Raw genomic sequence first — 24,317 nt, forward strand, 5'->3', positions numbered from 1 at the left:
AAAACTACAACTCCCAGCAAGCCCGGACAGCCGATGGCTGCCCGGGCTTGCTGGGAGTTGTAGTTTTGAAACCTCTGGAGGTCCGCAGGTTGAAAACCACTGAGGGCGGATGATGACAAGAGGATGATGAAGGAGGGGGTGTGGGATGATGAAGGGGGGTGGGGATGATGACAAGGGGATGATGAAGGGGGGTGTGGGATGATTACAAGGGGATGATGAAGGGGGGGGGGTGTGGGATGATTACAAGGGGATGATGAAGGCGGGTGGGGATGATGACAAGGGGATGATGAAGGGGGGGTGTGGGATGATTACAAGGGGATGATGAAGGGGGGTGGGGATGATGACAAGGGGATGATGAAGGGGGGGTGGGATGATGACAAGGGGATGATGAAGGGGGGGTGGGATGATGACAAGGGGATGATGAAGGGGGGGTGGGATGATGACAAGGGGATGATGAAGGGGGGATGTGTGGGATGCGGACAAGGGGATGATGACAGGTGATGATGATGAGGGTCTGGATGATGACAGGTGGTGATGATGATGAGGATGTTAATGACGGGGGTCTGGATGATGACAGGGGGGATGATGTATTTCCCACCCTAGGCTTATACTCGAGTCAATAACTTTTCCTGGGATTTTGGGTTGAAATTAGGGGCCTCGGCTTATACTCGGGTCGGCTTATACTCGAGCATATACGGTAATATTAACCAACAGACCTGACAGAGTAACTACTGTGCAGGTAAGAGAACACCTAGGATATAATGATCACAATTTAATAGATTATAACTTTTCCTTCAATAATAAAAAGGTTAAAATGAGAACTGTATTTACAGAGGAAAATGAAATGCCAAATAAAATACAGTCGTTTAAGATAAACTCCCCAGTTAATGTCTCCTGTCTAACACAGAAAAAGTAGAGTGCCGCCTAAAAAAATAAATAAATAAAAATAGACAAATCATTAGGTGCAGATGGCATTCATCGCTACGTTCTAAGAGTGCAATGAAAAAAGGAAAAAAAAGGGCACTCTCTGGAGTGCTGTTTATAGAAAAAAGCGAACGGAACCCACCGTCTAGTACTGTCACACCTGATCCGTTGGAGTGGTCCAACGGAACAAGCGAGACCCTGTGACGGTAGTGCGGTGGGTAGGATATGTGCAGTGTGCAGCTCACTTTCCCTATTTCCGTATCCACAGGGGTACGGAAAAGTAGAGGTGGAGTGAATGGAAAAAAGGAGGGAATTGGGTGGAGCGCTTCTGCTGGAAATGACGGGACTCGGAACCCACAATAGCACAGGACGATATTTATTAAAAGATTTCGGACTCTTTTAATAAATATTGTCCTTTGCTATTGTGACGTTCTGAGTCCTGTCATTTCCAGCAGAAGCACTCCACCCAATTCCCTCCTTTTTTCCATTCATTCTACGTTCTAAGAGAGTTACGCTATGTAAAAGACAGACCCCTATTTGTAATATTCAAGGACAGGGTCTGTTCCCCAGGACTGGTGCATAGCAAATGTGGTGGCAATATTCAAAAAGGGGCAGTACAGAGATCAGGGGTTATTTACGGTAAGAGCAGTGAGGCTGTGGAACTTTCTGCCAGAGAACGTGGTCATGGTTAACTCAATAAAAGAGGGCTTGGGTGTATTTCTGGAGAGTAACAACATGTTATGGATACTTGATTTATAGGAACAGAATGTTGATTCAGGGATTTATTCTGATTAGTTGAAGTCAAGAAGGATTTTTTCTTTTGCTGTTATGGAGCAATTGGCATAATCCTCATAAAGGTTTTTTGCCTTCCTTGGGATCACAGAAGGGGCACAAGGGACATAAGTTGAATTTAATGGACTCTGGTCTTTTTTCAACCTTATAAACTATGCAACATTGTAATACAGTGTACCCAAGTATCTGTTACGCAAAGGTGGTCATAAATATTACAATAATAGATATTTGTTGGCTGCCCATTAGATTATAAACAGATTTCACAAGAATTGTGTGAATCTCCTAACACAAATCTAATGCCTATAGTTGTATTATGGCCATCTCAATTCTATGTGGAGGTTCATATAAAGACGACCATACACATTAAAATTGGTGAGCTGCAGATCTCAAAAAGATTGGCCAACCAACAAATGTGTTCGGGACCTTCTGACTCTCCTTTGATATCTGAAAGCAAATTCAGTATCAGCTACCTGAGCCTTTTGTTCACGTGGATATAAGCCATTACCAGATATTGGTCTGATAGCAGCTTTTTTGCCTTCTCCCTGTTATGAGTATAAGAACACTTGGTTCAGTCAAATGTGCATATTTACCAAGGGACGGTAAATTTAGATTACAGCTATCCAAACTGTATGGCCAGTTTAAAGGTATAATGTTTCTCTTGAGGAGAGTGTCACAAAAATGTGACATATATGTCATTCATGCTGTGCTCAGATTTCTGGGAAGAAGGCTATGCAAAGCAGCTCTCTAATGCCACCTTTTGGAGGTAGCTCTCTTTCTGGAGTGTTTTCTGGCTTGGCTTTAATCCCTAGTCATGTTGTAAAGCTTTTTGTTTTGGACACAGACACGGAAAGGTGACATCAGAGATCTGGTTTGAACATCCTTCTGGCCAGATTAAGACAATGGCAGACACAACTGACCCTGGGTCTAAAGGGATAATATCAAACAGATTTTGAAGCATCTTTTTAGTGACCTTTTCTTACCTAAGGTTTACTCCTTTTTGGTAAGAAATCTGTTATTCCACATGGTTAGAGAATATTCCCTGATCTTCCTTGTTCTCATATTGATTTGCAATCTTACTTCATTGTAGCTTAATTTAGCTCAGCAATATTTTCTTTTATACTTTATCCTGCTTTCCTACTTTCTGTACTCTACGTTTCTTTTAATTATCTTTTTAATAACATTTTAAAAACTAAGTAGAAGTGCAGTTTGAAAACAAAAAGGTCAGATTTTTTTTCCAACTATGTCCACATCAGAAAATTTCAGTATATCACTGGTATATCCCCCCCAAAAAAATCCAAACCTAAAGTTTAACTTTTGTTTAAAATAGCTATTTGCAGTGGCTAAGTACTAGGATCTTTTAACTGTCACAACACTCGGTAGGGTATCTAAAAGATGATTAATTTCAGTCTGAGAAAACCATACAAAAGGAGTGTAGGAGTTGACACAAAAGCAGAGGCGTAATTTTTAATTTCTGGACCCTGATGCTAAATGTGCAACAGGGCCCTATGTGCCAATTACAATACTGGTCTCTTATGGGGCAGATGTGTTTTGGGGCCCCATTAAACACCAGGGGCCTGGTGCGACTGCTACCTCGGCAAACCCTATAGCTACGTCCCTGGTCCTACTAACTCCTCCTAGATAGGATCCAAAATACTCACAGTAATTCTAGACATATCTTTTTCCTACTAGGTACACTAATAAATGCATAATACCTGCCAGGGCTATGAAAAACACCCAGAGCTGCCGAAATCGTTAAGCCAGGGGCAGGGGAGCTTGGGGATAGGGTGCAAACAGTATAAAAGAATGATGCAATAGGCTTATAATGAAAAATCCAAACTATACAAAAAACTGTATACAATAAACAAACAAAAAAGCCTGCTTGGCCAAAACTGAATTTTATGCACAAAAACATAGATCAAGTTCAAAAAAAGAAATTATATAATACTCAATATCCCCACATGTTTTGGCAGCATACACTTCCTCAGGGAACAAAGGTTGAAACAAATGACATTACTCAGATGGTCTACAGGATCATAAGATAACGTGCACTGCCTTTGCGGTATGTGATCATGAGTGTAGTGATGGCACCAAGCACTGGTGTTCATCACAACACTGGAAAGGGTTATGCTAACATATACATGTATAGGGCCCATTCACTTTAATGTAGCCAACATCTACTGGTGACTAGGTTTGGTCTATTTTCTGAACATTTACTTACAGGACTTAAAAGTGCAGTACCTTTGTGTATCTCAATTACAAAAAATGTATACCATCTGAAAAAAGTCTTATTGAATACATTTTTTCATTAAATTATAAGCACCCGGCAGTATACACATATAGCTAAAACCATAGATTTTGGCACGAATGACCAACCATCTTAGGCTAATAAGGATCGGGAAATTTGATTCTAACTGTATGCTACTTTTGTTCCTGGGGAGATAAGCCATGGCCAGAGGTGTCTGGGAGTGGCTTATAACCTCTCTATTGAAACACAAACATGCAAGCTTGGTGAAGCATGCGTGTATATGGGGGGGATCAGGAGATCAGAGATCAGGAGGCAACAACTGTGTAATGTGTATGGGCAGTTTTAGATTAACAGCTAGTCCCTTTAAAATAACAATAACAATATAATGCACCTGTTCTGTCCTCTGTACTAATAACATACCTTCTATACATCGGCAGCCATCTTGTAGCACCCAGGCATACATATCCACTTTTGACTGTGAAAGAAGTTGGTCCCCAGTTAAATAAGTATTATGAGATGATGCAATGTAATAGTTGCACAAAGGCTGCTCCATATCCTGGAAAATTTCACCATGCAAAGGGTTAAATATGTCGCCTGCTGGGCTTCTCATGAAACTGGTAAAACCTTTTGGGAGAAATAAAACAAATCACTGTTATTTTCATTGTTAAGAAATACAATAATCATAAATTATCAAGATTCAATGTCTGCAGCAAACATGCTGGGAAATAGCAAAGTCTAACATGGAGACTGAGTACATTGTGTGACAAACTAAAGTGTCTCTTACAAAGCAAATAGCGCACCATCACAATACATGGCACCGTTGGCAACTATTCTGCGTAGAACTCCTTACTGCTTTCATATCAAACATTATATAAAATGTAAAGCTGATATAGCTATAAACATCTTAATATAGTGGGTACACAACGAGGTTGTGATATTGTCACAATGTTCTTGCAGATTGCACAAGATAACACAACCCTCAGATCTCTGTGGGATCCCTCTTACTCTATTTCCTAGCCTCGATTACCTCACTATTTTGTGTTTCCCAATATACTTTAACTTTAATGTGTTTAAAATTATACTGTACAGTATTTTCCAGCAAAAATCACCCACTGAATAAAACTTTTTGTCACATGTTCAGTCATTTTTAGTTAGATGTTTTTTTCATCAACAATGTATGTCCATCATTACAGATACTTTACAGTCATCATTGCTATTTCCTAGTAACAATAACCAACTGAATACAACTTTTAATACTTTGAATGACAAAGGAAATAACCCTGAGGAGTTTTCCGGATTAGATCGATTGTTCCTTAAACAACTCTTCTGCATATAAAAGATGGTGTACTTTACAGTGTTCAATAACTGTTCATCACTTATTGTGTATGACGATGGGTTTGCAACCTGGTATCATTAGTTAAGTCACTTTTTATGTTCTTATTGTAAAATGTAAATACAAGAATTATAGTTTCAAAACATTTCAACACAAAATCACTTCAGAGTGCTCCAGCATCAGGAAGTTCACCAGAGAGGGGTTGCTGGGGTCCATGTGACACATCTCAGCCAATCACTGGTCACAGTGGTGTCCTCCCTCAGTCTGAGACTGGCTGAGCGACACTGGGCCCCAGAACCAGGAAGTGGAGCATGGCAGACAACCCAGAGAAGAGATACCGAAGGCTGCAGGGATCTAGTGAGAGGTAAGTATAGTTTTTTTTGTGGCAGACTAGGCATGTTGTTAAAACAAACTTTTTTGCCGGATTATCTCTTTAAAATTTAAGGGGAATGTATTGCCTAGATTTATTTTTATTTTTTTTTACTGATTAGAAAAAGATACTGAAACATGATCTTTTTCTATTTTGTTTCCATTTCCTGACTGTAATTTTATTTTTTTATTTTTTTTGCACAATATTATACAGGCTGCAATTTTCCTTAAAGGGGTACTCCCATGGAAACCTTTTTTTTTTTTTTTTTTTTTTTTTTTTTAATCAATTGGTGCCAGAAAGTTAATCAGATTTGTAAATTACTTCTATTAAAAAATCTTAATCTTTCCAATACTTTTTAGGGTTTGTATACTACAGAGGAAATGGTTTTCTTTTTGGAACACAGAGCTCTCTGCTGACATCATGACCACAGTGCTCTGTGCTGACATCTCTGCCCACTTTAGGAACTGTCCAGAGCAGCATATGTTTGCTATTGGGATTTTCTCCTACTCTGGACAGTTCTTAAAATGGACAGAGATGTCAGCAGAGAGCACTGTGGTCATGATGTCAGCAGAGAGCTCTGTGTTCCAAAAAGAAAATAATTTCTTCTGTAGTATTCAGCAGGTAATAAGTACTGGAAGGATTAAGATTTTTTGCTAGAAGTAATTTACAAATCTGTTTAACATTCTGGCACTGGTTGATTTAAAAAAAATAAAGTTTTCCACGGGAGTACCCCTTTAAGCATTTTATTTAGCAGCATTTACTGCAAGCCCATGTGAATAGGCAACAATAGACTAAAGCTATCCCACTAATGTGAATGGGAAATGTTTCTTGGCATGCTCTATGACCTTTTCAGAGGTTATTCTGTGGTAGTGGTGGGGGTTGGTATTGGGGGGGGTTAGGCTGTGGACATCATCTATAGTCTTATTTATCTCCTGGTGTTGGCTTTTACTGTCCTCCTGCCTGTGATAAGAAGTATGCTGCTAAAAAGTGATCAGTACAGTGTCAGCTTAGTTTTAGGCTTCGTTTTGAGAATGAAAACTGCAAGATTTCCGCAATTTTAGGGTTGCGCCTATTGGTCATTGGCTATCGTCATTTTTTTAGTGCTTCTCTCAGACTACCCCGAATCCTAGCATGCCTCCCAGGGAGGTACTTAAGGGGTGCAGCAAATGTGCATATCACCCAGAGTATGGGCCCTGACCACAGAGTGGTTAAAACTGTTTCAGACCAAGTGCTTATTAACAAGGAAATTGTCATTTTAAAGGACTGCTCTCTTTTAGCCAATAACTTGCATCAGCAGGAAAATAGTAGTTCATTTAATATAGTTGTGGTGGCCCAGTAGAGGAGTTGCACCCCTGTACCCTAGCTGCAGACTCCATACAGTGTTCCCTGAGACCCCCTGCACTTGTGTTCTAACTAATACCTTAAATGCCTATGTTAGACCATATAATTTACATAAAATGTGTTATGCCTTGAAGACCTGTTGTCATGTGATTGTAACCCAGTGAGGTACCAGTGACCATGTGACCTAAGGGTGACCTATGGGACCCCTCCTAGTCTCCCCCCATATAAGCCCTGGGTGGAGCTAGCTCGCTCTCTTTTGCTCTTTGCTCTTTAAGTCTTTACTGAGTTGCAGTAAGGTCAAGTCCTAGGTGTGTGTCTGGAGTCCTAAAGAGGCCTAAAGTCTAACACACAGCCACAGATCCTAAAGTCCAGTACCCCACAGGTCAAGTCAAAGCCTGGTAAGCTACAGAAGTGTTACACCTATCTGACTCAGTAAAGCTGCCGTTGTTCCGTAGCTTGGTGTCAGAGTCATTATTTGCCCCCGTGCCCAGCCCAGGATCCAGCGGTATTCCTTTGGGTTGTATAGAGGATAAATTATGCCCTGGCATCACGAACACAAGGGGTTAATGCCATCTGCCCCTAGGGTAATCCCATCTGCCCTCATCACACTCTCACCACATAGTCCTTTATCTGATCACAGGTTATTTTCACCCTATAAACTTGCAGGGCACCAACTGTGGCCTCTCTGTACAAAAGAAGGGGGTTTATCTCTCTTACCCACTTCCACTAACATGGACCTTTTGACTTTGTCCCAGTGACTCCCAACAGTCACTGGGATGCAGGACTAGTTCCCACTTAGGCCATTATATCTCTCATGATGTAAAGAAATATAATACCCAATGGTCTAAGTGGGACTGAAGGGCTAACATAGTTCAGTAGGATCTGGTCTCTATGGCTCCCCAAATCTCTCAGAATGTATCTCTCACCAGACTGAAAGCCAATACTTAACAGGACATATTCCTTAGACTACACTCTATACTCGAGCTTTGCTGAACTGTACTGCTCTGGGACTTTTCCAAATGACAGACAACCCACACACAGGTTCTACTCATCATATCTCACAACTACAAACCAACATTGGCAACTTGTTAAACTCAGACCTACTTACACTACGAGGTCACAGCAAATTTCTCTGCCAATCACTACCCTTCAATAATCCCTCACTAGCCTTTTCCTACCAGCATTATGGGAAAGTATTTTAGACAACACATTGCTTCCAACTACTTTAGCATCAGGCTTTCCCTGTACCTAATCTGACACTAGCACTTTCCCCTGCAAGCAACCTTGGCAGGACATGGCAGCACCGCTGTGTACTACAGTCCCTCAGGTCATTACAACTTGGTATATAAGGTACTTAGACAAGTGCATGGCACACACCAGCACATTATATGCACAACATTACAGCAAATACAAGACACTCTGCATACATGGTACCAAAGAAAATGATGGGTGTTATAATACAGTCTAGCTAAAAGTTGTTCAATAGGGTAGCAGAGGGCAGCGTCCCCTATGAGCCCAATAAGTGTTTTGTCAATAAAAGGGGTTGTCCAGTGAAAAAAATCTTATCCGGTATTCACCTGATCGCAGGAAGAAGGCAGAAGATTGGCGGCAGAAAGCAACTGAGCGGGAGCTGTGGGGGACTAGGGCTAGATAGTTTTTTTTTGTTGTTTTGTTGTATGTTTTTTATGGGTGTACATTATGTAAATGTGATATGCCAAAAATCTTTTATGTAAGGTAATGGGATAGTTTTTACACATCTCTCCCTTTTTTTACAACAATGTTAAATGATGAGAAGTGAATATCCCTTTAAAGGTTACAGTTAAATGTGGACATCTTATGTTTAGTTTACACATAGCAGATTTGTTACAGAAATTTCTGTTACTGTCCCATCCATCTAAATGAGGCTCGCAGTACAGAATTTTAGTTGTTGGCAACAAATCTGCGTGTCACAGTGTCAACAAAATCTGTAACATTTCAATACTATACTACAACTAGTCCGCCTTTAGCAAACCTCTATCCATATAAATGACTACATGTAAAATTTCAGGCAGAAGTTAAGTCTTTATTGTCAGTTCATACAGTACTGCAAAGCAGCATTGAATGTCTGAAATTTGACCTATTTTTTCTTTTTGTGCTAATGGATACAGCCGAGAATGTTAAATAAAGTTCGTTTCAAAATTAACGTACCATCTGTGACCTTGTTTTTACAACCTTAGGGCTTCTGCAACTACTGTAGCATTCAAAGAAAATAAGACAATAATTTCCAATTCATTAGTTAATAAAAAGTTCCAGAACATTCAGTAGCTGAAACGAAGCCTTTGCACGAAAGCTAGTGTACCCAAGATGCCTTGCCTGTCTGGCTTCACTTACAAATCGTAACTACAATATAGGCACAATTTAGAGTTTTGGAAGGCTGTTTAACATTCTGCTCCTCTAGACTTTCCAAAATGCTAACTGTTACATTAAAGGGCTTGTATATATGTGATGTTCCTAGGGGGGGGGGGGGGGGGGGATGGTTCTTAAAGCAGCACTCTGGCAAGCCCTATAGAAAATAAATGGAGTGATGGTCAAATAAACTGCTTCTCCATTAAATTGGGAAAAGAACTGATGTCTATTTTCATGGTCAGTTGGGGTTCCCAGAATTCACCCCCCCCCCCCCCCAGCTACTTATCCCTTAGCATAACCTCTTAATCATGGGATAAAAGACAAGACCAAGCCTTTAATTACAATGGGCAACAGCAATATCACTGCTCTACGGAACATAACACATGTAGTGCCGCAAGAGATCATGCAATAATACACACATAACCTTCTGTAAAACCTTTTCTTTTACATGTTTACAACCAGACTGAAGGAGTGGAGTTCTTTACCCATTGCACCGTTCCAGGTATGATAGCAAGAGGGCTGATAAAACATACATGCCAGTGTGTGAAAGATTTGTTTGCTAATGTCCTGCACCGTACAATTATTTATTCACTATCCCTTAACTTATTATACTTTGTGGCCATACAGATACATGGCTGCTCATATATTAGTTCAACAAAGTGAAAACTGCTGCTTGTAAAAGAGGACATTAAAAGGGGTACTCCGCCGAAAAACATCTTATCCCCTATCCAAAGGACTGGGGACCCTCGTGATCTCCAGGGATAAGATGTTTTCGGTGAAGTACCCCTTTAAGGGTCTATTTACACGTACAGTATCCTGCACAGATTTGATGCTGCAGACTTCTATGTAAACTAAATGACTGAACACAGCTTCAAATCCTGTGTATCAAATCTACGTGTGAATCGACCCTAAAGATGTACTCCGCCCCTGGACATTGTATCCCCTATACAAAGGATTGGGGATAAGTTGTCTGATCGCAGGGGGTACGGCCAATGGGACCACAGCCGTTGCGCCCCTCTCCCATAGACATGAATGGAGGGGGCGTGGCATCACAACCATGGCCGCCTGAAAATGGTGTAAAGTTCAGAACACTGGGGAGACATCAGACATCTTATCCCCTATCCTCATAATGAGGCTGAGGGAGTGAAAATCAGACTCAGGGGGTATGAATATGAGACTGAGGAGAAGCGAATCAGGCTTCATTAATGGAGGGAGACAGACAGAAGATCACGGGAGTCCCAGAGGTCAGTCCTAAACTGGACTACTCCATTAGCATATTACTAAAAAATGATGTTACACAATAATGGTGTGGTACAGAGGGACAATAAAGGTACTTTGTTAATTGGTGTCCCCTGCCCTTTTAGCCCATATGAGCGGCTTAGATTTTTCTAACCTTATGCCAGTTTCCCTTTAAGCAGTTTTTTATCATTTTTACTCTTATCATACTGCACAACTGTTTGTAGTACACATAAGAGGGTAACAAGATATAAATCCTACCTTCTATTCCCAGTACATTCTGTTCCTTGTTTTCTTCTGAAACTTCAAACTTCTGTATAATGTCAAGGCAGTATTCTGTCGTCACATTATTCATCTGTGTAGAGAAATGACAGCGCTGCTGTGAGTTGTTCTTTTCTAGTACACTGGGTGTTATTCCAGTGGAAAGTCTGGAGCCACGGCTATGGCTGAAATCCCTTTGATAAGACTTGAGATGCAGTGAACCGTAAATAAACTGTCAGCACACAAGTTATAAATATTGAATTTTAGGAGCACTCCAAAATATCTTATGTCTTTCTACTAAGAACATAAAGCTACAGATAACATGGCGGTTAAGATAGATTTGTCTATACATCAACGGCCAATGACGCATACTGTATAACTAAAAATAATACTAGAGGATTTAACATAATAATCTTAATTATTGTAACTGCAACACACACACATTGAAAGGTAAGGAAGCGTTCATACTGCCATATTGCCCCTACATTTAGTGTGTACGCTTCTGATGAACATGTTAAATGTTTCCATAGGGGTTAATTTATAAGAGGTCAAACTAGTGTCTTTATGGCCTCTGTCTGGCCAGTATACATTAGTTTACTGCAAAAAAACACTACACTTTTTCTATACAGCTTTTGCTGGTATGTACATTAAACATAAGCCAAAATTACAATGTAAACCTACCCTAAAATATAACAACTCTTGGAATGGTATAAATAATTGCATTAAAGCACTTGTTGTTTTTTTTTTCCTTAACTGTATTTTTATTTACTTTTCAAAAACAAATCTTTTTTGCTAACTTTCCTCGTATTGGTAAATTCTGTAACGTTTTTCTTTGTAAACTGTTGGATTTTTTTCTAAAGTTGTGTTATATTAATTGTAAAAGATTATAAAAAATGAGTGACACAGGGGCCACACTTTTTGTTTCCTGCAAAAAAAGCAGTATACAAGAATAAATGTAGCGATTAAATCGATATGATAGGGGTACACGGTTGGTGCACTGGTACCACAAAAATAGTGAACATAGCCATATTGGCAAACTTCTTATTCTTTATCCTTGTACAGTGATCTACCACCTAATACATAATTGCAAAGACTGGTCAATAAAAAAAATCATGAAAAACCCCTTTAAAAATGGTTCTGCATATGGAATAGTCCATTAGGACAATTTGATTATGTCTACTATAATGCAAAGTAAACATGCATGGTTTATGTCACAATTTGGATGTAGAATTTTTAGAATAAGTGTTAAGATTATTATTCGTTATTATTAGAGCACTTCTGCTCAAGATAGCAATTGCTATATTATCCATTTCCTTGTACTTATATATATATATACATATATATATATATATATATATATATATATATATATATATATATATATATATAAATCTTGATGGTAAGCACTTGGAAATGATTACACTAGCAAAGCTTTCAAAGAGATATTCTACCAGTAAAGGCCCTTGTACAAAGACCTATTATAGGTTGAATTATAGGAACACTTACTCCAGATAACTGGTTTCATGTAAAGGGGCAAGAATCAGGAGACGACCAAAAAAACTTTGTTCATTGACTGATCAGATTTTTTGTGCAGAAATGTAAATCAGTTATTGGCCAGACATTTCTCTGTGTAAATGGGGGATGTGCAGACTACAATAATGAACTGAAAAGTCTGCATGAATGATCCAGCTATTGTTCAGACCCAACCTGCAATTCATTGAGACATGTGATAGCTTAATCAGTTGTTAATAAACGGTCTTTATTGTTCAGTTTTCAGCATGTGTAAAAGGGTCTTAAGTCCTCACCCAGTGGTTAGACCCCCATCAATCTAGGAGTCCTCACTTCAGCCAGGGGATAGGTGATAACTAGTTAACTGTTATATGTAATTTGCTTAAGCCCCATTGACTTTACTGGAAGTTGTGTAGCACAGTGTAGCACCATAAGCTATGCCGTTTACGTAACTCTGGTGCGGTCATTCATTCACTTAACATGTAATCTCTCTTTCCCTTATATCTGTCTTTCAATTGCTTTCTCTCATGTCTCTTTCTATGTCATATCTATTTCACATCTATCTATGTTAAACAATGCAATACACTGGTTGGCAACAATATCTAAAGGATAAAACAAAACGACATACTGTAGTTGAGGATCTGTGACAAAATCTCTACTACGACCTGATTTATTTTTTCAGGACATTGCTGGATATCAGTTCATAGACAGATGGTACATTGACTGAAACAGATCTGAACTGAGGGAAATGTCTCGAATTTCAACTCTAGCTTATAAAAGAGAAATATGGAAGTGAAATAAACAATATTTGTCTATGGCTTACTGTGGTGGTGAGATCATTTTTAAAGTTGTTTGATTGTCTTTCAAGTGCTCTTTAATGTACTGTCCCATGTATTACTCTGATCCTGCGATTCATAATGTATATATTGCATTAGATGTTAATTTGCCACACTGCACAGCATTCATTTCCTCTTCTGATACTTATCTTTTGTTTATATCAGGCACATGCTAAGCTTTCGCTCCACTAGTGGCAAAAAACATGAGACCCCACTATGTGGCCAGATCATTTCCAAGACTATTCCTCAAAGATGCCCAGGTAACTTTGTAAACATGGCTATACGTTGTTCAAAGCTTTTGACTAAACACTGGTTCAGTGGAAATATTTCTCCTGACTCTCCCACAAACATGTACACTCAGCTGAGCACAAAGAAATCCCCCTTATATGATCCAAGTCCATAAATACACTTTAAATCACCGGTTATACCACTCAGAATTTGATCTAATTGGTCAGCTTTACGAGCATATACTGTACAACTACTCGATATCCAAAAGGAAACAAGAAACCACTCAATGACCAAGTTCGCATGCTGACAGATATTGTACGTTATAGTGCGCTTTAGCAAGAATGACCCCGTGGACCTGACAGTGCAATGACTCTCCCCTCACTGGTGCAGACGGTGCATCTCTTTCAGATACAGATGATTTCCCACCATGACCGATCCTTACCCAATACATATCAGTTGTAATACATTTAAAGTGCGTAACAAAAAGCCAACAAAATCATTTTTATACCTTTTGTTCCGCTTTTAGAAATTGGGCAAGTTCATCCACTGTTAAGTGATCTTTTTTATCACTGTAACTTAAGAGCAGCAGGTAGAGATCTCTCCGTAATGACATCATCTTGTAGAACACCGAGAACTCCTCAAAGGTTAATGTGCCCTGATTCTCATCCGTGTCTGCTTCCTGTAAAAGAAATGTTTTAGATCATAAACATGAAGTTCATGTTCATCAATGTATTATCATAATCCTTTCTTAGTTTAATCCATCTTTACCATCTATACCAGCAAGTGACCGGCTAATTGTGGGACTGATAACAGCTCATTAAAGTGAATCTAATGTGAGATAAATCCCTACCACATGTATAATACAAAAGTGTGTTCCCGAGTTGGGGTGATATACAGAACAAGATTATTCACACATAGTTTTGTGGTATGTACTGTAGGTCATAGAAGACCAATCATAATAATTATTACTCCTTTTTGTAAACAGCTGCCTGTCATATTGAATTGTTGCATCCAAAAGACTGCTTATTGAATAGTTCTGTATGTTCTGACTTTGTACAGGTGTGTGATTCTGTTTTATTGAAGGTGCTACAAGACACAGAGTCGAGAATCCCTGTGGCATTAGGATGTCTCCTGGGATGTCAGCCACAATGAATGTGCAGGTATTATCTTAGGTCTGGAGGAGCTTTCTACTGGCTGAGGCACACAAACAGTGACACCGATTTACTTTGCCACCCCTTCTTTAATAAATCACAAAAATGTGTATAAGAAATACATTTCATATAAAAATTTGATTTAAACACCAGGTCATTTTCTGACAATATTTTCCCTTTATTACTATCCCAGCTGTGACAACCATAGTAAAATAAGTGGCACCGATACCTCACAAATGTAGACCCTCAGAAGGACAATACAGCACCTGGACAGGTAGCCAAGCAATCTCCAGCAGCGACGGTGCTAGAACAAAGTGAACAGTAGTCACCAATATGAATGCCAAAGAAAACAAAGGAGCTATGCACTCACCGCTAAATGCTGGTTATACGGCTTCCATCTCGGGCTGATACTCCGGCACGGCTCTTAGAGCTAAGAGTGCCCCACGCTGCCCTGAGAGCCGTGCCGGAGTATCAGCCCGAGATTGAAGCCATATAACCAGCATTTAGCAGTGAGTGCAGAGCTCCTTTGTTTTCTTTGGCATTACTATCTCAGCTGCGTCTACCGAGTCCTTCCATTATACTATAATGAATAGCCTATGAGGATGGTAAGCTAATACACTCCCCAACATGGAAACTGCAACACCAAGAAGGACAAGCTGTAAGGTTATGCAAATCAAGAAAGTAGCAGGTGTTCCTAAGATCTTCAAATGATCCAATTTTCAAGCACCTAGCTGCAATGTGTGGCACATAGGAGGAGATAGAATGGTTTAAGCTAGTACGAAAGCAGATCTGTGCAGACACATAAACCAGGAAATTGGATAAATTCTGTACAGTTTGATTGTGTGATGCCTCCTGTTCATTGACGCTGATTCAATGATTAGAAGAATGGTGGGTAGTGATCTACTCTCATATGTTAGGGAAACTGAACGTCATATAACAATCTGTGATAAAGAGTGGAAATCCCCTTGAGATGCATCCAGATGTCCTTTCCCTGTTTGTACCATGGTGTGAATTGCCATTTTTAAGAAGATGAAATACTGTGTTTATGCTTGATAAACTTCCTTTTCATTTCACCTCACATACCAAGCCTAGAGTGTTAAACAGTATCTACACACACCATTAGAAGGCTCTTGCACAGCATTGGGCTACGAGCCAGACATCCAGCCTCGGGTTTCATTCCCTTACGCCACTGATCTCAAAAGGTATCATGGTGAAGGGCAACATAGCAATGGAGGCTTGGATGAAGCAGCAATTCGTCCTGCTTTTGTCTCAGACACACTGACAGCCTGAGCTTGTTTTGGAGACCACATGGATATTGCAATGAAGAGGCCTTTACAACAGAACATCACACTGATGTCCCTCCAGGACTATGGTGTGGGGTGGTATGATGTATGGAAGCTGGACCCATCTAGTCTTCATGCCAGGTACACTAAACGCATAGCATTAATTTCATTTGATCATAAATCCAGCAGTAGTGCCATTTCTCTGAAAAGCCCTGGGAGCTGTTTTTCAATACGAAAACACCAGGCCACATGTTGCTTGTGCTAGACTAAATGTGATATCATGGCCTGCAACCTCTACAGACTTGTCTCTCTGACTTCAGCAGGACTGCCTGTTTAAAGGGGTGCTCTCGTGGAATTATTTTTTTTTTAAATCAACTGGTGCCAGAAAGTAAAACAGTTGTAAATTACTTCTATTAAAAAAAATCTTAATCCTTCCAATACATTTTATGGGCTGTAAACTACAGAGGAAATGCTTTTCTTTTTGGATTTCTCTGATGTCATGACCACAGTGCTCTCTGATGACCATTTTAGGAACTGTCCAGAGCAGCATATGTTTGCTATGGGGATTTTCTCCTGTTCTAGACAGTTCCAAAAATGGACAGCAGAGTTCACCAGAGAGCACTGTGGTCATGACATCAGAGAAATCCAAAAAGAAAAGCATTTCTTCTGTAGTATATAGCCCCTAAAAAGTACTGGAAGGATTAAGATTTGTTTAATCAAAGTAATTTACAAATCTGTTTAATTTCTTGCACCAGTTGATTTAAAAAAAAAAAAAATTCCATGGGAGTACCCCTTTAAAATGTATGGGGGCCTCCTGGCTCCCTCAAAGGTTTGAGCATGTTGGATTTCTGCTGCTTATTTATCCTCTCTCTATTGAGAACACATAAATGTTCAGCCACGATGAATGTTCATGTGTATGGGGAGATCGGAGAGAAAGTTGTTCAAGGTGTATGGTCCCCCTTAGACAAACTCTAAAAAGGCAAAGTATAACTATCTCTGAAGGCTGAAATAAGAGAAACGTCCTGTCTCAAAGGAGTTGTCTTGCCACAGAACAGAGTACTTGAAATGCATGAACAGAAATTAGATTTTGTTGAAATTCAATTTTAAAGGCAGAGTTACCCATAACTATTTGGTTTATTATATACCTACAAAGCCATAAATGAAGGTACAAGCAACAAACTTGTGTGCCAATGAAACATGTCTTGTGGATGATTTAGACTGTCTTTAGGCACACATTCGTAGTACTCATGACATCACTGTGTCTGCTTCAAGCATCTGCCTAAGAGGATTTACTCGGGATTTACCCAGCATTCAACAGAGGTTTTCTAATACATGCTTCTTTGGACAGGCAGCCGGCAGACAGCCTTCCTAACATGTAGTTCAGGTGGAATAATTGTCCTCTTTGTCATTATATTAAAGTTTCTTTGGATTTTAATGAGACATGTTGGTGTTGTTGTCAAGTAGTTTTCGTTGGCTTTTATCTCAACGTTAAAATTCAGTTTAATTAAAATTTCACCCAATAATTCTAAGAACTGAGCCTAGTATAGTTTTCATTTTTATCTGCTAAAAGTATTTCCTGAACTAGAAAATCCATCTTATCCACACTACAATCAGTAGAGACAAAACTTGATCCACATATCATTGCATTCACAGTTTTAAACTGTAGGTTACAAATACTTGGATCTCTTTCGGAGAATTTTTCGATGGTGACTGTGATTGTTATATCAGTGACATGTTTTGTTATGTTACACTGTGGATACTTTTCCTTGGTGTCTGACTTAATCCTTGGGGTTAGGCAGTCAGTGTAAAGAGTGCCTGTCAGATCCACATAGCATTGCCCAAATGTTTGTTCTGCATGAAGATGTAGCAAAATACATAAATCTCTGATGGGAAAATAGAGTTCCCAGTCAAAGATGATCCTCGTCTGATTCCCAGCATTGATGGACCCATCAGATGTTCAACATTATGCTATCTAGAACTATTGCGTACTATATAAATGTAAGGGAGGAAGGAAAGAGAACACAGATAACACTTGCTTCTAATTAACTTTTCTATTGGACCCCGTATAAAAGTTGTCCTTCCCAGGCTTAATATATAAACCTTTTTGTTATTATGCAAATTAGGCTCAAGAGCCCAGGGGGTGTCCACCAGCATGGCAAAAGCACAGGTAAGTAACTTGTGCTTGCAAGCAGGCCAGCGGGTGGAAATAAAGTGGCAATAGACTGGACTCTAGGCTTTTGGGGAGCCTCATTTTCATAATTACAAAAAGGCTTAAGGAAATTATTGTGTAGATAAAAAAAAAAAAAACATGCATTTCTGCAGATAAATAAAAATAATCCCATGCATTTTTGCTGACAGTCCCATTTTAAAAGGGGGTCTGCCCAAACACAAACTACATAGAATACCTACAGGCTCCCTTGTTACTACCAACTTTTTTTTAGTCTGAAATCAGGCAAAACTGGGTGGGAAGGACCAAGGAAGTCCAACTACCAGACATTTCACCCAGTGCTATGGCCGGGATTAAAATGTTTTTTCTAACATTCACTTGTAATAATGGAGTCTGTAGGAGTTAAATATGGTCTATAATTTGGCAAGTAAAAAATCTCCTTATAAATTCTCTTTTAAATTTACCTGTAGTCTCAGGTAATACGATAAGCTGTGTCCATGAAGGGCAGAGCTATTTCTGGTTAATACATAAAATAAATGTATATAGAAAAATATAGGCAGCACACCACAAGTAGGCTTCAAATAAAAATAGGATTTATTTCATGATGTGGGAGACTATGTTTCTCCAGCATCACGCTGGCTTTCTCAGCGTGTGAGGCTGGAGAAACATAGACTTCCACATCATGGAATAAATCCTATTTTTGTTTGAAGCCTACTTGTGGTGTGCTGCCTATATTTTTCTATACACTGAGGAACCAGTGGACCAAGGTTTTTTTTTTCCATTTATTTTTGGAGGTGCTGTTCTTATTGGATATATATATATATATATATATATATATATATATATATAGTGGCAACTTGGGGATCACTCACTTCGAGGGAGCGCCATCTCCAGTGCAACACTTGAGATGGTTTGCACACTACAAACTGCAGTCCAAACACAACAATGTTCATTTTAACTGGCCTCAGGCAGCTTAATTCGTTATCCACAAACATTGACAACACTGTGCAGATTGGACAAAACAAATACCTGCTTGGCTGAGCGCTAATTAACACAGGTCTACAATCCTAACTATTAGTCTGAAGCTTACTGCTCCACAGCACAAGTGCCTGGCCTGTAGCTCCCACAGACCTGGCCTAGTCTGTGTCTCACACTGGAAGCCCTTCCCTGAGAGACCAAACCTTCTCCTTACAGAGGCCTCTCAGGGGCTTCTGACAAGAGTAATCAACTCCCAACAATGGAGTGGAGCTGCTCTTCCCAAACTACCACATCCAGTTCCTGTTTTTGGATTGTAGATCCAACTTTATCAGGAAAAATGCCTTTTTTTCTCCAGATTAGTCGTATACTTATGCCACTCCAGCAGACACAATGTATATATATATATATATATATATATATATATATATATACATACACACACAGTTGGGAGAACACATATTTCATACACTGCAGTACCTCTACATGCTTTGTAAGTAGGAACACCTGCAAAATCAGCAGTGTATTGAATACTAGTTCTCCTCACTGTATATATATATATATATATATATATATATATATATATATATATATATTCCCCCAGTTTTCAATTTACGTCAAGTTACGTCTCTAATGTTCCTTGAGCCTTACGTCTATGAAGGCTACTATATATTGCAAACACACCGGAAAGAGAGGACATTACAATGTCAGAAACAGCAGCAGCATGGAGAACATTATAGAGCAGTACTGAGCAGTGTGAGTCACTGAATCTAGCATTGGGTTCAGATATAATACTCACTACAAGCTCCAGCAACTTCTCTGTGTATCCCTGTTTGCCTCTGTCTTACAGTCACTCTCCGTTTCTATCATGCATTCTCTGTAGTCTTACAGAAAAAATATTATGTGTGTTCTGTGTGTCCTTGATGTCCAGAACTTGAACAAGTAAACATGAAATAATCCAGCCATCTTACTACCAAGCTTAACACCTTACTATAAATGTATGTAACTGTCTATTTTGGAGGTGCATTAACACACATGGGCATACAGAGACATCTGGTAAAGGACACTGGTACTGAAGCTGGGCCAATGCCATCCACAGAAGAGGTCAGCTGTAATACAGACAGATGCCAATATAGTTAAGATTTACTTTACATGAAGTGGCACAGCAATCTGAAAGGTCCCAGCTCTCATATGAGGCACAAAAACCTAGCTGGTTGTATCCACATTTTGTTGTGCTGTTGCTTGAATGTTTCTGAACTACAATGTTAACAGGAGTATAAGAACATTTGACAGCTTGGTTTCCATCCCCTATTCTATTTACAGGGGTCACACCTAGATGTACCACTACCCGTAGTGGTAGTTTTAGTTTCTAGGCCCTGCTCTCAATGATCCCAACTCATCACTACTACTTCTTTATAATGGACTCAGCATAAGCCACACTTCAGGCCTAATATTCTAGGCCATATCTCAAGCCTAACCATCAACAACACACCAGAGGCCAGCAGGGCACTCACTGTAGCTAAATTTCAGCTCACTAGGACAAGAATTTACTTGCGCCCCAGGCTGAACCTACAGCAGCTTTCCGTAAGTTTGAGCACACCACTGGTACCCCTAGCTGGTTTTTCCTACTGGGTTGACTTCAAATTCACAGACTCCGCAGATTCCCCATAGCTAACCTCTCAAAGGCTGACACATACTCATCTAGGCCCCATATACTGGGACAAAAAGCATCTGCTGCTAACTCATTGGTGCTAGATCCCAAATAACACATTCACTGGTTTTGAGGTGTCCATGAAGCAATGTGTCAGACTTGTCTTATGACACAGGATGGGACCTACACAGTATTAGGCAGGTGGTTCTAAACTTCGTTACATTTAAATATGGAAAATATTCCTTATCTCATTAATGCCCGATTCACAAAAGTGTGTGGGCAGATATTCCAGGATTTACAATTATTTGCTGTATGGAATAGTAAAGCAGCAATTTTCTACAGTGGATTTGTAAACAAGTATACCACATATATATATATATATATATCTATAATGAGACACAAAGGCCACTGTGAGGCATCCATAAGACAAATATGTTTGGAAAATCTTTAGTTTGAAAAGATCCTGGTTGGTAACCCAACCTTAACAATACACATATAATACTAACCTAAACAGATAAGTAGTTATCAATTTGATCCAAAAATGTCCATAATGTATTGCGTTTGAATGCAATATAAGCAAGCAGAAACTAACCTGAAACATCTGCCGGACTTTCCTGCGAGGTAAATTCACATTAAGCTTATGCATGAGCTGGTAAATTTCTTCTATGTTTAGCAAGCCATCTCCATTCTTGTCAGCTTCTTCAAATGTCTGTTTTACCCATGTATGAATCCATTAAGGAAGTGAAAAAAACAAAAACATGGCCAAGTAACAAGCTTCCAGAACTGAGCCAACTTATACATTTTACTACATTTTCTGCATGAGAGTCAATTCACAGCGTTATTGTTACTTTTTTCTCATGATGTTTGTTGAAAAACACCACATCTGAACGTCCCCAGAGACAGTTTACAAGATGACTGACAACATGTTGATGTTCTGCAATAAATATCTCTATGAGGGTACATTCACACGTACAGAATCTGCTGCATAATTTTGCTGCATATTTTGTGCAACTGATTTTGCTACCCATTAACCTCAAAAAAAAATTATATTATATATATAAATCAACTGGCTCCAGATAGTTAAACAGATTTGTAAATTACTTCTATTAAAAAAATCTTAATCCTCTCAGTACTTATGAGCTGCTGAAGTTGAGTTGTTATTTTCTGTCTAAGTGCTCTCTGATGACACCTGTCTCGAGAACCGCTCAGTTTAGAAGCAAATCCCCATAGCAAACTTCTTCTACTCTGTGCAGTTCCAGAGACAAGCAGAGATGTCAGCAAAGAGCACTGTTGCCAGACAGAAAACAACAACTCAACTTCAGCAGCTGATAATTATTGAAAGGATTAAGATTTTTTTTTAATAGAAGTAATTTACTAATTTGTTTAACTTTCTGCATCCAGTTGATATAAGCAAAAAAGTTTTTTTCTGGAATACCCATTTAACTTTCTGGAGCCAGTTGATATATTTAAAAAATTTTTTTTCCTGGAATACCCCTTTAAACCACTGGTATTGCTAAATAAAGGACATTATTGTATAATGAATTATACTTTTAGTATCTTGATGTGCTGTGCCATGGTTTTTATTCAACATGAAAATTAGATATTTGGGGCACTTAGGAGGTGACTATCTCTAAGACGGGTCCAGGCACCTATTTATGCCGGCCTGGACCCCTCTTATCTTTTCCTATAGCCACATGTGACCTAGAAGAATGAGAATAAGGAGATAGGAAGGGTCTGGGTGGACATAGCTGTGCTCCTAGAGATATAGTCACTCTGTGCACTGGCCACCTCCTCAACACAACACACATTTTCATCCCAAGACACATGAGGAGGCTACTACAATTGCAACAAAGAACCCCCTAGAAGAGTACCAAAAATCCTTCAGTATCATATGTCTATAACAAAATGTAACTTTTATTCTCATATTTAAAATATAAGAAAAATAATTGTGATCAGGAGAATACAAACCAAAAGATGAAAACTACAGTCTCAATTGGTCTCTTATTTTTGTTCCTGGTCTAGTTCAGTAGAACTAGTTGCTTTTGTACACAATACAATTAATATATACCACCAATCATATCATCCACTAATGAAGGAATTATAATCAATATAAACACTTCATATCCTCAATTTATTCAATAGGACTACTGTTTTTATCCTCCTCACAAGGGCATAAATGTGGATCTTATGTACAGTGTTTGGTTATATACACGTGGTTAAATGTTAATAAACACTAATAATAGAGGGTAATAGGAGCCTTGATAAAGCCACGCTATAGTGGTGAAACATGTAGGGATTGACAGGCGTAGATTTTAGCAGCAGTCTCAAGGTCTCTATAAGGATTACTAGAATAGACTAGAAGTGTTGTGGCTTCGGCCACGGTAGAGCAACAACCTGTGGTGCACCACAGAACTGTGGTTCTATTATTAGTATTTATTAAAATTTAACCAACCAAACACTGTACATAATATCCACATTTGTGCCCTTGTGAGGTGGATAAAAACAGTTGTATTATTGAATAAACCTTGTCCCTGGGGGTGTGAATAAACCCACAGAAGTCACTATATTGGATTCAAAAATCCTGGGATTAAAAAGTAGTATTGAGGATATTATCAGCAGACAATATTAGGTGTTTTATATTGGTCATAATTCCTTAATTCTTTTGTTTTTGTACTAACTTTATCACAAATATTTTTCTTCTGTTTTAAACATCATAATAAAAGTAAAATGTTATTCTATTACAGACATATGATACTGGAGGATTTTTTGGAACTCTTTTAGCTCTTTGCTGTAACTGGCCACCTACCTCCTCTATCACCCTGGTTGACAGGAGATGGATTGGTAAAGGGGCCGAACTGTGATAGAGTGATGAAGTGGTATGTACAGATTTTGGGTCAAAAGCTAGATATATATATATATATATATATATATATATATATATATATATAAAAAATATATATATATATATAAAATATATATATATATATATATGCCGTATATACTAGAGTATAAGCCGAGGCCCCTAATTTCACCCCCCAAAAAATGGAAAAATGATTGACTCGACTATAAGCCTAGGGTGGGAAATAAGTCATCCGCCCATGTCATCATCCAGACCCCCGTCATCATTCCCCCCTTCATCATCACCGCCTGTCAATCCGTTCATCAGTGGTCTTCAACCTGCGGACCTCCAGATGTTGCAAAACTACAACTCCCAGCATGCCCGGACAGCCATCGGCTGTCCGGGCATGCTGGGAGTTGTAGTTTTGAAACCTCTGGAGGTCCGCAGGTTGAAGACCACTGCGGCCTTCGTCATCATCCAGACCCCCCCCCCCTTTAGTTTTCTACTCACCTCCCCTCAGTGGGAAGGAAGGGTGAGCTGGCCCGGGCCATCTATGCTGCAGGGACTGTCCGGTGGGGAGGGTTAGTCTTTCCGGGCTGTCCATTTTCACCGGGAGGCCCTCTTCTCCGGGCCTGCCCCAGACTAGTGATGTTGCCTTGACGAAGATGCACAGGGACTTTCATGTGCAGGCTGCAAATGAACGTCCCTGTGCGGCGGCGTCAAGGCAACATCACTAGTCTGGGGCAGGCCCGGAGCGCGGAGTATATACGATAATACATATATATATATAT

General features: G+C 39.3%; 1 protein-coding gene and 1 long non-coding RNA gene across 3 annotated transcripts in view; one reads left to right on the top strand and one right to left on the bottom strand.

Annotated features, from left to right (window-relative positions):
* LOC130361692 (uncharacterized) overlaps window positions 1-14,757 on the top strand; it is a 65,196-nt gene extending 50,439 nt beyond the window's left edge. The window contains exons 3-5 of one of the 2 annotated variants that reach the window (XR_008891114.1): window positions 13,079-13,226; window positions 13,398-13,492; window positions 14,544-14,757. This is a non-coding gene — a long non-coding RNA (uncharacterized LOC130361692). The remainder of the gene's footprint in view (window positions 1-13,078; window positions 13,227-13,397; window positions 13,493-14,543) is intronic. The other variant, XR_008891115.1, reaches the window with a different exon arrangement.
* The window catches only part of PLCH1 (phospholipase C eta 1), a 161,877-nt gene that overhangs the window by 100,389 nt on the left and 37,171 nt on the right, over window positions 1-24,317 (bottom strand). Inside the window, exons 4-7 of the mRNA XM_056564997.1 lie at window positions 21,280-21,407; window positions 13,969-14,139; window positions 10,888-10,981; window positions 4,382-4,585 (exon numbers count right to left, since the gene is read on the bottom strand). Of these exons, the coding sequence (XP_056420972.1) occupies window positions 4,382-4,585; window positions 10,888-10,981; window positions 13,969-14,139; window positions 21,280-21,407 (597 nt within the window). The remainder of the gene's footprint in view (window positions 1-4,381; window positions 4,586-10,887; window positions 10,982-13,968; window positions 14,140-21,279; window positions 21,408-24,317) is intronic.

The sequence above is a fragment of the Hyla sarda genome, chromosome 3, assembly GCF_029499605.1.
Source record: "Hyla sarda isolate aHylSar1 chromosome 3, aHylSar1.hap1, whole genome shotgun sequence".
NCBI lineage: Eukaryota > Metazoa > Chordata > Amphibia > Anura > Hylidae > Hyla > Hyla sarda.